General features: G+C 49.5%; 1 protein-coding gene across 2 annotated transcripts in view; it reads right to left on the minus strand.

Moving 5' to 3' along the window:
• Window positions 1-16109, minus strand: part of PLEKHH1 (pleckstrin homology, MyTH4 and FERM domain containing H1) — a 53071-nt gene that overhangs the window by 18417 nt on the left and 18545 nt on the right. The window contains exons 3-9 of one of the 2 annotated variants that reach the window (XM_060140689.1): window positions 14097-14159; window positions 12984-13133; window positions 8962-9045; window positions 5535-5616; window positions 4589-5310; window positions 2428-2506; window positions 1680-1771 (exon numbers count right to left, since the gene is read on the minus strand). In XM_060140689.1, the coding sequence (XP_059996672.1) occupies window positions 1680-1771; window positions 2428-2506; window positions 4589-5310; window positions 5535-5616; window positions 8962-9045; window positions 12984-13133; window positions 14097-14159 (1272 nt within the window). The remainder of the gene's footprint in view (window positions 1-1679; window positions 1772-2427; window positions 2507-4588; window positions 5311-5534; window positions 5617-8961; window positions 9046-12983; window positions 13134-14096; window positions 14160-16109) is intronic. The other variant, XM_060140698.1, reaches the window with a different exon arrangement.

The following is a 16109-nucleotide window of genomic DNA, read 5'->3' on the forward strand; positions in this document are numbered from 1 at the left end:
GGGGTACTGGGAAGTCCTAAAAGGGGAGGCAGAGCTGTGCTGTGCGTGGAGGTGGGGCAGGAAGACCTGACACATGGCTGGGTGGACAAGCAAGGGGTAGACTGACATGTATGACATCATCCTCTTTGCGTGTGCGTGTGCGTAAGAGAGAGTAAATTTGTAAATGCATTTGTAAATGCATCAGAGGGCATTACAGAATAAACACCAAACCATCAGTGAGAGCTGCCTCTGGGGTTAGGAATTAGGGAAAAGCAATGTAAGAGGAAATTTCACTTTTGGCTTTTTATCCTTCTACAAAAAGTTTTACAAAATATTACTGTTACGATCTCAAAAAACATGTTGGGAATCTTTTTTTTTCCAGTTAATGTTGTAAGAACTCGCAGGCAATCTCAGATTGGTGGGGAATTTCAGTCTTTCCCTGAAGTTTTCCAAAATATCTGGCTAGAACAGGACAGGAAACTGACAAATCTTTTCAGAGGTGCCCATCTGAGTTACCATCGGTCCCTCATCTCTTGGGGCGTAATTAATGCGACTTATGAGTTCTTGTTAAAGATTATATGAAAGAAATCAGTTAAGTGCCATTTATCAGCTGAAGAGACATAAGAAGAATGCAGTTTGGTCTCGTTCCTAATTGGCTAAATACAAGTTGGTGTCATAAGTCCAGGACACAGTGAATTATGGGCAAAGCTGTTTTCCTTAAGCACCAACAAATTCAGAATAAAATGTTTCAGTAGGAAAAAAAAAAAAAGCAGACCAAAAAGTATACGAAAACATCATGTTGCAGCTATATCTGATTTTTGTTAAAAAATATGTAGAGATGTTATGGGAATACATATGGGAATATATGACATAATACATGAAAAGTTCTGGAAGGAGCCCCACTGGCCTCCGGGATAGACATGTGACAAGATGAGGAGGAGACGCAGAGCAGGCATTGGTTTAACCTTTAACTTTTTACTTTGCCCATAATCATACTGATTCACATTTTTGTAAATGCAGAATTTTTCTAATGAAAACCTAATAAAGATATTGAATCACTGTGTTGTGCACCAGGAACTAACATAGTGTTGTAGGTCAATTATACTTCAAAAACAAAGAAACAGACTCAGAGAAAAAGAGATCAGATTTGTGGTTACTGAGGTGGGGGAGGAGGGGGAATTGGATAAAGGTGGCCAAAAGGTACAAGCTTCTAGTTATAAGATCAATAAGTCCTAGGTATGTGATGCAGAATATGATAAATCTAACTAACGCTGCTGCATGTTAATAGATGAAAGTTGTTACGAGTAAATCCTAAGAGTTCTCATCCCAAGGAAAAGGTTTTTTTCTATTTCTTGAATTTTCTATCTATATGAGATGCTGGATGTTCACTAAACTTATTGTGGTAATCGTTTCATGATGTATGTAAGTCAAATCATTATACTGCACACCTTAAACTTATGCAGTGCTGTATGTGAATTATATCTCAATAAAATGGGAAGAAAAAAATAAAGAGTTTTTTAAAAAACCTAATAAAGATGAACAAAATAAATAGATATATGGGGGACTGAGCACCCTGCCCAGAGTTACGTGTGCGCAGACGCCTGCCCCTGGAGACCCACGCCAGCCACTGCCTGCCAACACGGTGGTGGGGCAGTGGGTGCTGGGCGGGGACACCCCGTCCTCGGACAGCAGCTTCTTACCCCCTTCAAGGCTGTGTAGACCGGCACGGTGATGTTCTTGCAGACCAGGCCAGAGAAAGGCCCAGGGGATGCAAGGGCTGGAGGGCTTGAGGCTGGAGGGGCAGGAAAGAGGGATGAGACTCACTCAGGTGGCAAAAACCAGGAAGCGGGGTGGGGGAGGCAGAGACCTGAGCAGAGCGAGGAGGAGAGAGATCTGTGCAGACAGCATTCCCTGCAACAGCACTCCGGAGACAGACCGGGGACAGAGCTCAGGACGAGGGCCAAGGTCTTCTGCAGCCCCACTCTTGCCAAGGTGAGTTACAAGCCGTGTGACTATGGGGCACTCGCGTCACTGTGGGGACTGGGCGGCCGGCGACTCAGGAGCCGCACTCAGGTGGGGATGCGGCTCCTTCAGGGGGTTATCTGAATCAAGGCACCGGGGGCTCCTCGGCCATAGCCCTTGCACTGCAGAAGGGAAGCTGGTGCAGGTGGGCAGCGAGGCTGGAGCGCCCCGCCTCCAAAGTCCCTTCCAGCTCTGTAATTGGCTACAGCTCTGTTCCCGCCCACTCCCACCCACAGGCAGGTGATGAGCTGAACCTGTGCAGCTTCCCTCTCTCTCCAAGGGAGCCGGGGCCACGTGCTTTCACGTGAACCTCACCTGCTGTGGGAGGGAATGGGCTGCAGGTGACCTGGCCCTGGGTGTTTCTCCGAGTCTTCTCCTCCCCGCACGCCCACCCTGCCCACCACGGGCAGTTCACTTGGGACTCACCGCAGCAGGTGGCATTACTTCTAGCAGACACTTCGGACAGCCGCATGCCTGACGTGGCCACAGCATAGATCCGGCTCTCCTGGAACGGGAGGTCACAAGGGGTCAGGGTTCACCACCCCCGTGTCCACACCGGCCTCTGGCTTTGGAGGCGGGCAGACCTGGGTCCACATCCACGCTTAGCCAGTGACCGGCGGGGGGATCTGGGACAAGTTAACATCATTTCTGGACCTAAGATGGGGGTAATAATACTCACCTTTCAGGCTGTTGTGACAATCAAATGAAATTATTAACATAAACATCTAACACCGAGAGCATGGTCAGTGCCCTGCAGGTGATATTTATTCCCTCTCTTGCTGCCACCCCTCCCTTGGGGCAAGGAAGTTCAGGAGAAGAGGGAACTGGGATCTGTTTTCTCTGAATCTTCCCCATCTTACAGCCCTTGAAGTTGGGGGGCTGGTAACGAGGACGTCCGAGCCCCATGGCAAGGATGTGCGTGCCCTTTTGTTTGGAAGCCAGTTGTTTGGAAACTGGGACACATTTTTTTCCTACAGTAACAATATCACATCATGGTTAGGCTTCAGGCTCCAAGTCCTGGCTCACCCAGACCCCTGAAGCCCGCCGTAGAAGACACATCAATGCGAACTCCCACCCTCAACTCCTCCCTCGCCCCTCGGGGTCCCCTGGGGCTGAAGCAGGCCCACAGGCCTGGGCAGCTCCTCTTAGGTTGGGATCACTCCCAAACAACCTAGAGGCCCCACCTATCCTCCTCCATATCTCTTTTTCACCCAAGGTAAAGGGAAAACAAAGGCCTCTTCAGGTGAGAGGTGAGTCACAAGGACGGGGGAAGGCCTGCCCAGCTCGAGGAGGTAGCTGGGCTAGGCTGGGGCAGGAAGGAAGGTGGATGCTATCCGGGTCACCCCAGAGGGGAGCAGCAGTGCTGGGGCACCTGGGGGAGAGAGGGAGGGGCTGGCGAGGGCTGGGATGAGAGCCGGAGGTGACTGGCGGCAAGGGAAGGGAAGAGATGGGAGGCAGCAAGGAGGAATTTGGGGAGGGGCAGGCACTGGGCTGGGACAGGGAATTCCGTGCTTATGTAGGGCAGATAAATTGGGTCCATGTGGTAAAATTAGCCATAAAAACGATTATTCCTGCCAGTAGTGGTAGTGGAATTCAACCACGGACAGGCCTCTAACTTCACAGAGAGAATGAAAAGTGTGAGGCTTGAGGGGTTTAGGTTCAACAAATGTAGGAGTGTTTTACAAAAGGTTATCCAATGCCTAACTCACACGGTTGTTTTGAGGATCAACAAAGGAACTCTAACTCAGCAAGTAAGTCCATCTGACTCCCTCAGACTGAGAAATGTCCTTCTCCCAATTCTCAGTCTTGATCTTCCCCACATGGCTACTGCCCAGCTGGTCCCACCTAAGAAGAGAGGTTGGGTTCTCGGGCCACTGTGGTTCCCTAAGGTAACAAGAGCGATCCTGTCTCGGGGACCGGAAGGACCTGAGCCCTCTTGCCACATCCCTTGCCGAATGCTCCCTCACTGCCTGCCTCTGCTTTAGGATTTCAGCGCACCTGGATTTACAAGACAACAAGGAACAAGAGGAGGGATGATTCTGAAAGTGTTCCACCCTGGCCTGGCCCTCGTCGTTTCCAACAGCCTCTCCACCTATTGTGAACCACTGCTGCAACTACTCACCAAATACCTATTAACACACTTAATCCTCAGGGCAACCCTCTAAAGCAGGTACTATTATCCCCATTTTACAGAGAGAGAAATTGAGGCACAGAGGTTTAGCAGCTTGCCCTGGCTCACACAGTTTGATCTTGGGACCTCCTGGTTTGACCCTGGGACCCGTGCTCTTAGCCACCACACTGTACCTCCACGGAGAGTCAGGAAGACTACACGAGAAAATGGGCACCGAGCACCCAGCTTGGCTGTGGCCCGCGGTGAGCGCCTGCTCAGGAAACAGCCGGCCGCCGTCTAATCGGAAATCCTGGCTCCACCCCTTATGGGCGGAGTAGTCTGGACAGGCCCCGGGGTACCCACCGCCCAGAGGGGGTGAGGGTGACAGCCTCGTCCCACGCTCAGCACATGGCTGTGACCCACAGCGTTCGCACCATCAGCCTGGCCCCTCTGTCCTGTCCCCAGGGGGCCTCTTACCCAGGATGGAAACCGGTGCAGGGGGGGTGTAGGTGGTTTGTTCCCCAAATCCACTTCCTCCATCTTCCCCGCTGGGGATTGCTCGTCCATCTCCATCTTCTCTGGTTCCTCCCGGAGCTCAGGTCCAGCCTCCACCTTGGGAAGGCTGGAGGAGTGGAGGGCTGAGAGTGTCCCAATCTCAATGCTCACCATGTGGTCGAAGTGCGCAGGGCCCGCCTGGGGCTGGCTGTGGTGCCGCTTGGCCAGCTGGATGCTGTCCCGGTGGGTGCTGGGAGCCCGCACCTTCGGCAGAGTCAGGCTGCAGCCGGGGCCGCCTTCCCTGGCAGAGGTCTTCGTCCTGGGGAGCGTCCCTCCCTGAGCACTGACCAGGCCTTCACCCCAGGAAGCCAAACCATGCCTGGGGGTGCAAGGCTTCAGGCACCGCTGGCCAGGAGAGCCCTGTCCTCCCAGATGAAGTGGAAGGGTCTCGGCCTCTGATATTTCTCCAGGGTGGACCATACTGGAACTAGAATCCTCCAAGGGGCTTCCTGCTTTAGGAACAGAGTCCTTGCTCTGCAGAGCACCTGGAGAAGGTACGGGCATAGCTGCCTTCAGGGCACCCTGGGCCTGAGCACCACCGTCCTGCCCCACTGGCTGGGCTCCTGGTCCTGCAGGGACAGAATCCTGCTCTGTGGTTACCTGGGGAGCCACCAGCAGCTTCCCCGAAGGTGCCATCTGAAGAGCTGTGGTTGGGACAAAAATAGGCATGTTAAGAGCTCCCTCAATTCAGCCCCATGCACGTGCGCGCGCGCGCGCGCGCGCACACACACACACACACACACACACACACACACACACACACACACACACACACACACACACACACACACACACACACACACACACACACACACACACACACACACACACACACTCCCCCGACTCCCGCACATGCTGGCCCGCTCACCTTCTAGTGCACGTTGAAGGGCTCCCACCTGCTCCACCAGGTGCTGATTACAGCTTTTCAGGTGCTGATTCTCCATCTCAAGCTAGACAAAAAGAAAAATGAAGATTGAGAATAAATACTCAGCCTACACATTCAGACATATAATTCAAAATAAGATCAAAATCCTTCTTAAAGATCAAATCTACACAAAAGAACCCGTGGTGCCCCCCAGTCCACTGCCGACTCTCCTGGGAGCCCTGACCTCCTCCTTCTCTCTGCGCTACCTGGTTGTAGATGGGAAAGAATTCCATTTGGCGGCCCCTGTGCTTTCTTTTCTAGGTTTTTGGGGTTTTATTTTAATAAATTTTATTTATTTATTTTTGGCTATATTGGGTCTTTGTTGCTGCGCACGGGCTTTCTCTAGTTGTAGCGAGCAGGGGCTACTCTTTGTTGCGGTGCATGGGCTTCTCATTGCAGTGGCTTCTCTTGTTGTGGAGCATGGGCTCTAGACACACAGGCTTCAGTAGTTGTGGCATGTGGGCTCAGTAGTTGTGGCTCACGGGCTCTAGAGTGCAGCCTCAGTAGTTGTGGTGCACAGGCTTAGTTGCTCCGCGGCACATGCGATCTTCCCGGATCAGGGCTCGAACCCGTGTCCCCTGCATTGGAAGGTGGGTTCTTAACCACTGTGCCACCAGGGAAGTCCTTCTTTTCTAGGTATCTTTAACCTTTTAAAAAAATGGTGAAATATAACACAAAAAAAACTGCATTCTACACTAATGAACAGCTTAACAAATGATTCTGAAATGATTACTCATATGACCGCCACCCAGGTTAAGAAAGAGGAATTTGCCAACACTCCAGACATCCCGGACTTGTCCTTCCCCAATCACATGATCCTCCCTCCCCACTAAGGCGACAACTCTTCTGAGTCTATGAGATTCATTTCCTTGCTTTCTGTGTTTTACCATCTAAGTATGCACCCTACACACATTAGTGTAGTTGTGCCCATTAGGACTTTATATAAATGGAATTATTCAAGATGTACTTCTGTATCTGGCTTCTTCTGCTCAACAACCTATCCATGAGATCCAGCCTCAGGGTGGCTGCATTTTCTTTGAAATGAAAGCCAACACACTTCTTTTTGTTGTTGTTTATAACACAAAAATTTTATTTCCTTGCTTATATTTTATATCATATGTATTCTATTCAGTTTCACATGCTTTATTTATACTGGATCCAGGATGAAGGAGAAAACCCTATCTCCTGGAAAAAGGAAAAGGACAATAATAAATTCATGTGATTGTTCTTTTCTTTTTTTTTAAACTTCTTTTTCCTTCTTTGGCTGCATTGGGTCTTCGTTGCTGTGCGCAGGCTTTCTCTAGTTGCAGTGAGCGAGAGCTACTCTTCGTTGCGGTGCGTAGGCTTCTCATTGTGGTGGCTTCTCTCGTTGTGGAGCACAGGCTCCAGGCGCACAGGCTCAGTAGTTGTGGCACACGGGCTTAGTTGCTCCGCGGCATGTGGGATCTTCCCGGATTAGGGATCAAACCCGTGTCCCCTGCATTGGCAGGTGGATTCTTAACTACGGTGCCACCAGGGAAGTCCCCGTGTGATTGTTCTTGAAGTTTCTAATTGAATATAGTTTACATATATGTCTAGAGCAAGTCATATAAACAAGCATGATGTCCATGATCTGCGGAAGCATATTCCTTCCTCAGGGAGGCATAGCGTATCTTATGGCAAGGGGCAGGGATATATTACCCTTCTACTGGAAAGGAGTCGGGAACAATATACAACCTATAAAAATTACTTTTATCACAGTAGCAACTTGCTTGTATTTCTTTTTGTCTCAGTTTACTAATTGGTAAATTGAAGATGGCAGTAATCATTCCACAAAGTTGTCATTGAGAGTAAATCAGTATCTATGTTTAAAATGCCTGCCTTAGAACTCGATGCATTGCAAGCGTTTAACAAATATTGGTTAATTACATTCTTCTTTTCCAATTACTCTAATGATTTTTATCCTGAGCTCTAGGACCCAGATTTTTCATTGTTTGATGTTTTATTCTCACCATATCATTTCACTATGTCATAATCCACAGGCCCTTAATTCCTCGTTATCTTCCCTGACAAAACATACTTTTTTTTCTTGTTTCAACCTTTGATAAAAGTAACTTTGACCTCTTATTCACCTAGGAGCAAAAAATAACTGTTCTTAAAAAAAAATAAAAATAAAAAATAAATTAAATAAAATAAAAAAGGGCTTTCCTGGTGGCGCAGTGGTTGAGAGTCCGCCTGCCGATGCAGGGGACATGGGTTCGTGCCCCGGTCCAGGAAGATCCCACATGCCGCGAAGCGGCTGGGTCTGTGAGCCATGGCCACTGAGCCTGCGCGTCCGGAGCTTGTGCTCCGCAACGGGAGAGGCCACAACAGTGAGAGGCCCGTGTACCGCAAAACAAACAAACAAACAAAAACAAAAAACAAAAAAAAAACCTGTTCTTCCATTGTCTCCAGCCGATATGCCAGGTCCTGTTAATAGGCTGTCTAGTACCCATTCTCATTGGAAAGCCAACACACTTTCATTGAGCTTTCAGCAAGAGATCAGGGCTGTGGAAGATGCAGGTTATAGGCATCAGCTCTGTCCCCAAGGGCTTGTAGTCTAGCAGGTGACCTGAGATGTGTGTCCACAGAAAGGACAGGAGGCAAAATGAGCCGCTACCCCCTGCAGGTGTGAGCCACTTGTGTCAGGAGTGAGTGTTCACCCTTCTCCAAACTTCAATTCCCCTTCCTTCTGTTTAGAAAGAGGTTGTTTTTTGGTTTTTTGCTAGCAGCGCTGTAGCTTCTAGTCCTGAGTTTCCTAAATAAAGCTGCAGCAAGTGATGAGCTATGAAAACGGATGGACAGAGGTGGAAAGTAGAATAGAGGTTACCAGGGACTGGGGGGAGAGACAATGGGGAGTTAGTGTTCAATGGGGATGGAGTTTGTTTGGGGTGGGAAAAGTTTTGGAGGTAGTGGTGATGGGTACACAACACTGTGAATGTACTTAATGCCACTGCATTGTACACTTCAAAAACAGCTCAAATGGTATATTTTATGTATATTTGAGCACCAAAAAAAAAAAAAAGTTAAAAAGAATGGAGAGGACAGAGGGTGGATGGTAAGGACTGTGTGTGCTTCTCAGAAGGAAACTGATGGGACTCCTCAGAAGTGAGACTCATTCCTTCTCCCCAGACACAAAGCAAACCAGGAGCTCTAGGGAAACCCAGCTCTGACAACAGGAAGGGAAAAGTGAAGTGAAGTGTCTCAGTGTTTAAGCTGAATGAGAGACAAGCGGTTAACAAAATGAAAAGCAGGCAAGGCCCCAGAAACAGATAGAGGCAGAAAAACGCAGAGGGACAGGCGCAACCCCACGCAGGTCCTCGCAGGCTTCCCAAGATAAGCTCTCACTCACCTCTGCTAACTTCAGGGTCACCCATTCCTTGATCTTTGCAGCTTTTTCTTGAACGATTTTTGCTTCCTCAGTTCTCATCTTCTTCTGCAAGAGAGAGAGGGCCTTTAGTTCGTCACGGTGGTCACCGTTTTAGTGAATAATTGGAGGTGGGAGGCCCTGAGAAGAAATATTAAGGGACTGGATGGAGGTTGGCCGATAGGAAAAAATACATTCATTTATGAATTCTTAGAAAATATTCTTAAAGTGGGAAAGGCCTTCCTAAGCATAATACAAATCCCAAATAGCCATGAAAGAAAAGACTAATAAATCTATATCATCTCTATAAATTACTTTATGACCAAAAAAAAAAAAAGATGCCCTTAAACAAAATGAAAAGACCAATTGGGAGATGATTTGCAACACAAATGACTTACATACAAAAGGGATAATTTGACGTGAACAAACTAATAAATATATGCAAAAGATATAAATAGGAAATCAACAGCAAATAAAGGGAAAGAAACCCATGAAAAGCTGTGCAATCTTTATTATTATTTTTAAAATGCAAATAAAAGTGACACATCATTTTCCTCTACCAGACTAACACAATTTAAAAGTTTGATATAACCCTAAATTGTCAAGGGTGTTGGAAAACAGCCCACCTCATACAAATTGGCAAAGACTTTTTGGGGAAAAACTTGATAATATTTGTCAACATTTTAAATGTCCATACCACTGATCTAACAAACCCACTGCTTAGGAATCGTTAATTGCATTATTATTTGATAAAGCAACAAAAACAAAAAAACTCAAAACTGGAAATAACCTAAGAGTCCACAAATAAGGGCTTGGCTAAATAAACAAAATGAAAATGGAACACTGCTCTGATATACAGGAAATGGTCACAATGAACAGTGGTTAGTGGTGAGGAATGAAAATGAAGGATGGGGACGGAGGAAAAATGTCATTTTATACCCTTTTGGCCTTTTTGTATTTTTTACTATAAGCATGTATTACCTTTACAGTTAAAAAATAAAAAATAAAGGTAAATTAGCACATGAGTACAACTCCCTCAAAACAATCAACAGTATACAGTGATCCCTCGGTATCTACAGGGGTATTGGTTTCAGGACGCCCAGCAGATACCAAGATCTGCAGATGCTCAAGTTCATTATATTGATATAACAGGGTGAAGCACAGTCGGCCCTCCCTATTGGTGGGTTCGGCATCTGCAGATTCCACCAACCACGGACCTGATTCTGCGTATATGGAGGGCTGACTGTCCTATGCCCTTTTATATAATGGACCTGAGCATCCACGGATCTCGGTATCTGTGGGGTGTCCTGGAACCAATCCCCTGTGGATACCGAGCGACCGCTGTAAAATGACTCAAAAGCGAGGTTTGTATCTAAAGAATAGCAGCCTAGGAGAAAACAAAATACAGGCTTTGGGGATTTGGCTCTGCCTCTGAGGCTTATTTGCTGTGGGGCACTGGGAAGGCCACATCAGCCTCTGGTGATGGCATCTCTAAAATGGGCGAAGATACATCTCCCCTCTGGACCATCTTGAGGATGAAGGGACAGAAAGTGCACCGCACAGTGCCTGAGGCACAGGTAATCAACAAGTTCTAGAACGAGTACTAGTTCCCTGCTCTAAAACGCATGGAGGGACTTTGCTGGTGGCAGAGTGGTTAAGAATCCGCCTGCCAATGCAGGGGACATGGGTTCCAGCCCTGGTCCAGGAAGATCCCACATGCCATGGAGCAACTACGCCCGTGCACCGCAACTACTGAGCCTGTGCTCTAGAGCCTGCAAGCCACAACTATTGAGGCCGCATGCCACAACTACTGAAGCCTGTGCGCCTAGAGCCCGTGCTCCGCAACAGGAGAGGCCACCACAATGAGAAGCCTGTGCACCGCAACGAAGAGTAGCCCCCGCTCACTGCAACTAGAGAAAGCCCACCCGCAGCAACAAAGACCCAAGGCAGCCATAAATAAATAAATAAATTTGTTTAAAAATAAATTAGTAAAAAGCATGGAGACAACTGGTGTACTCTCAGTTGTTTAGAGACCAGCAGTAACGACTTTGGTTACACTTCTAGGGCAAAACTGCCTCGAAGTTGTAAGATGATGGACATAAGCTCCAAACAAGGGAGTCTGTGGAAATGAGATGGGCATATGGAAATGTCTGACTCAGTATTTGAGAGCTGGCGAACCGGTAAGGTTATCTAGGGGTTTGCAGACGGGCCACAGGCCAAATCCCGCCTTCTACCTGGTCCCTCCCTGAAAAGCCCTGCCCATTCATTTCTGTATTGTCTAAGGCCACTTCCAGGCTACAGCAGCAGAGTTGGCTAGCTGCAACAGAGACCACGTGGCCTGCAAAGCCAAAAATATTTACTACCTGGACCTTCGCAAAAACAGTCTGCTGACCCCTGACCTAGTTTGATACCCTGATATTTATGTGGCTGTGGAAACTCAGGCCCAGAGGGTGAAATGACTTGCCTCTGTCAGTTTGTGCCACGGCTGGGGCTAAAACCAGGTCTACTGACTTGCAAAACAGCATTCTCTCTCTTCTGATCTGGACCTATTATTGTTGTAAAATGATTTTTTTTCCTGACCTAAGTTAGCTTTAGCAGGAATCATTTTGCCCACCAATTCCCAGGTGCTGCCACTTCTAACTATGAACCACTCAACAGAGAAGATAGGTATCTAATATCAATGGGAGGGCTTCCCTGGTGGCGCAGTGGTTAAGAATCCGCCTGCCAATGCAGGCGACACCGGTTTGAGCCCTGGTCCAGGAAGATCCCACGTGCCACGGAGCAACTAAGCCCGTGCACCACAACGGCTGAGGCTGTGCTCTAGAGCCTGTGAGCCACAACTACTGAGCCTGCACGCCTAGAGACCCTGCTCTGCAACAAGAGACGCCACCGCAATGAGAAGCCCGTGCACCACAACGAAGGGTAGCCCCCACTCGCTGCAACTAGAGGAAGCCCACGTGCAGCAACGAAGACCCAATGCAGCCAAAAATAAAAATAAATTAATTAAAAATAAAATAAAATCAATAGGAAATTGATGAGAGATTCCATGTGTCAACATTCTATTGATATTTTCCCATGATTTTTCAGGAACACATGGTGCCCCATACATTGTGGGAGGTACGTCCCACAAAGGAAATGTTCGGTGACTGTTGATGAATGATTACGAATGTGCCTATGATAGTGGGAAGGCACCAGCAGGATTAGCTGGGACCTCCATGGAGAGTACACATGTGGAAAATTGCAAGTTGGCCATGCTGTGAGGTTTTCTGTTGGAAACAATGGAGCTCTGGCACCAGGGAAAAGCTGGGTAGGTAAGACCAGTGGCAGAGGGAAGGGACAGAATTAGGATGAAGTTAATGGGATTGTGAAGGGGAAGCTGGGCCTAGGGGACTGGCAGGGGGGTGTTCCAGATGTCCTCTCCAGAACAAAGATGCTGACTGTGGCTGGAATACTGGGCAGTGGCCTCTCCTGGGCTCCTATGTGCTTTTCAGAGGAGGTGGCAACTTTGGTCTCTGTCTGCTCAGGTTCATTGAGAAACTTTGGCTGGGCAGTTGGCCAAGGCTGATGGTCCAGCTCTGTGCTGCTCTGCTACTACGTGTCCCACAGGTTGGCAGGGCACAAGACCAGGGTGGAAAAGGAAAAGCTCTCCTTACCAAACACCGACCTCAGGTCTGATACTGTACCCAGGTTCCCTGAGTTCATTCTGCCGACAGCCCTATGATGTACTACAACCCCCATTTTACAGATGCGTAAAACGAGAATCAGCAACTTAAGTAATTTGCTCACTGGTGCTAAAGGGGGGTTCAACCCAGATGAGTCAGCCTCCAAGGTCCCTTTCCCACCATATCTCCTGCCTGGCTCTTCACGCACCTTCCAATACATCTCCACGAGAAAGAACAGTCTCGTGAGGGAGACAGTCCCCACCACTGGCGGCCCAAGCAGAGGGGCTCTGCTCAAGGAGCCGTGGGCAGCTGGTGCAGGCGCTGCAGGGGGGCACTGGCACTTACCTGCTTCTCCAACTGTGCCTCCAGCCGGCCGATGAGTTCGTCTTTGCCCTGCATGGCGTTCAGCAGTTCTTGGTACTTCCGGTGCAGGCTGCCTGCTGAGTCCACATTCTTCAGATTGGACAATTTCACCTTCTCTTCCATCACACCCACCTGAAAAGTACCAATCGTCTCATAGGGTTGGGGTACGGTGTGTGAAATGGCCTCCAGCATGGGATGGGATGGGATGGGATGGGATGGGATGGGATGGGATGGGATGGGATGGGATGGGATGGGATGGGATGCTTCCTGATGCCCCAATCTGTGACTCTCAGGCAGAGCCCATACCCAGGGCAGTTGGGGCCAATTAATTCAATGACCACTTATTAAGCCTCATCTGGGCAAAAGAAGGAATTGACAAGGAAGGAATAGCAGGGTGTAGGGCCATCTAACTCTGGGGGCCCCAGTAGGGACAAGCTGGGCAGGTCAAACAGCCCTGGAGAGGAGATGCTCCAGCTTCACTGTGGCAGAGACATATGCTGCCCACTGAATGTCCGTGAACTTCCCGATACTTTCCAGCCCTCTTGGAGTTAGATGGCCATGGAATTCACTGCAGCCAATGGGCCTGAGTGGAATGGCGCAGTCATTTCTGGGCTGAAGTATTTAAGAGCTGGCGCACAAGGACCCAGCTCTCTTTCCCTGCCACGGCAACCAAGGAGGCTGCATGTTCTAGCTGGTTCCGCTGGAAGATGGGCAGCTCCATTACCTTGGACCCCTGAATCACCGTGCGAAGCAGAATCCCTGGCTAACCCTCAATGGAGAGGTTCCATGAGTGAGAACTAAATGTGATCAACTGCAGACACGTCAGACTTCATTGCTTACTCAGCATAACCTAGCGTATTTGGACTAAGCCACTCACCTGCTCACTGCACTGACCCTTACCCAAAGATTCCTTCATGCCCACAGAAAGCCCCAGGCACCTTCATTTGTTCAGAAGGTCTAACGCATGACTGCTGGTTTTCCTCATCCCTGTAAGAGGCTTATCGGTGTGACGTGTCCATGTGTGTCCACGGAAGGGGTCAGGAAAGGCCAATGGTCATTTCCGCTGCACACTCCTGCCATCCCCTCCCCGGTTACCTGGGTCTCTGCGTCCTCTGCTCTCTGCTCTGCCTCCAGCAGCCTCTGCTCCAGCTCCTGCATCTGCTCAACCAGAGAGGAAGGGGAGATCTAGGTGCAGTGTCCCTACTGTGAACATGGCATCAAGGCAATGCATGTGAATTGTGCAGATGCTACACGCAGGCCAGGCTCAAGCTGCCCATCTCGAGGGGCTCAAGGATGTCAGGGTAAAGATTGCCATGGCAGCCCTCGGCTCCCTTATCCTGAATTTCTTGGGCAGGTGAAGAGCCTAGAGCTGCTGTCCTCTCTGCTGAGTGAGGAAAAGCCTAGGTCTTTCTCCCTGTGTAGGGCACCTGGGGAGCAGGGGCAGTACCACCATCATTCTTCCTGAGGCATCCTCACCCTCACTGTTGTTTTCAGGCTCCTCTCCCAGACCTCTCTCTCCTCTCAGCACTGGGCTGCAGGCAGTGCCCTGCCACGTGCCTGGCATGGAACGTGCTCCCATGCGAGCCCCCATCATGTCGGATATTCCTTCCTCCTCCAGAATGGCTCCCTGGCTGGGGACAAATACTTCCTCCCCTTCTTTCAAGGATGCCTCTGACTGCCAATGGCATTCACAGGTATCACCTTATTTGACTTCTTTAATCTTAAGCACATTAAAAAAAAATTCTATCTAGCTACCAGCCTGGAATCGTATGCCAACTGGCCCAAGAAAAGGGACCAATGTTCTCATACACAGAGCCTCATCAGGGACCAGATCTAAGGTGAAGCCTAAGGAGCAGCTCACCAGCCCACGGCCCACACAGCATCTCTGCAGCTTCGTGAGCTCACAGCCCGTTGAGTGAAGTGTGAGCTGGATTTCAGCTCCCACCCTCCCCCTGGTCAGGGCTCAGAGTGCACTGCCAAAACCTTACACCATCACACAAAAGTCCTGCGGAAGCAGAGCAGAGTCATACATTCCACTCTCCTACCAAACGCCATGGGCCACAGCCTAGTCAGGCAACTGCTTCCTTCCCCGCCCTGCCTTGCCCCAGGGCAACAGGTATGGCGGGGGGGGGGGGGGGGGGGGGGGGGGGGGGGGGGAATACACTAGAGGCATAACCTCCCAGCCTTGTCCTCCGTGAGGCTGTACAGGCCTTGCTTCCCAAGCTCCAGTCCAGCCCTCGCCCACCTTCTCTCTGCAGATTTGGCCTTTTCTCTGGCTACTCAACCTCTCCCTTTGGCCTGGACCCTGGCTTGATATTTACCAGTGAACTGAGCAATTAATTTTTTCTCTTTCCCAACCTCTCATCTGCTCAGCTGAAATGCTGCTTTCCCTCCTGATTAAAAGATGAAAGAGAAGGAGCCCTCCAGCCTGGTGCTGGACAGTGAAAGGAGGGTTACCTGGGAGCAGTTCATGTTTGAGAACCTGGGGAAACTCTGTTCTCAGGGCTGCCTTCCCTCATCCGTTTTTTTCCTCCTTGGGGTTGGGGAGAGACAGATGTTTTCAGTACACAGTCCCTGTGAAAGGACTGAGGATCCCAAATAAAACTCAAGATTTACAACCCATGTGACAAAAATGCCCCCTGAGCTCCCAATAGACAGGACCATCTTTGACAGGCATTCCTGTACTCAGGCTTTTTTGCGGTACGCAGGTCTCTCACTGTTGTGGCCTCTCCCATTGCGGAGCACAGGCTCCGGACGCGCAGGCTCAGTGGCCATGGCTCACGGGCCCAGCCGCTCCGCGGCATGTGGGATCTTCCCGGACCGGGGCACGAACCCGTGTCTCCTGCATTGGCAGGCGGACTCTCAACTACTGAGCCACCAGGGAAGCCTCATGATGGAACCTCTTGACTCAAGCCTGAGAGAGTGGGTTGGTTCTGGCCAGACTCAGGCGTCAATTACAGCCAGACGGCCTTTCCAAGATCACACAGTCCTTGGCCCTTTGTAGCTATGGGGGAGGTAACAGCATAGAATAAACCAATATTATGGTTATAGGGGTGGCTTCCTAGCACACAAAAAAATTCTACTTGGTGGCGGGGTTGAGGGGAGTGG

This window comes from Lagenorhynchus albirostris, chromosome 1 (assembly GCF_949774975.1).
Source record: "Lagenorhynchus albirostris chromosome 1, mLagAlb1.1, whole genome shotgun sequence".
NCBI classification, from domain to species: domain Eukaryota; kingdom Metazoa; phylum Chordata; class Mammalia; order Artiodactyla; family Delphinidae; genus Lagenorhynchus; species Lagenorhynchus albirostris.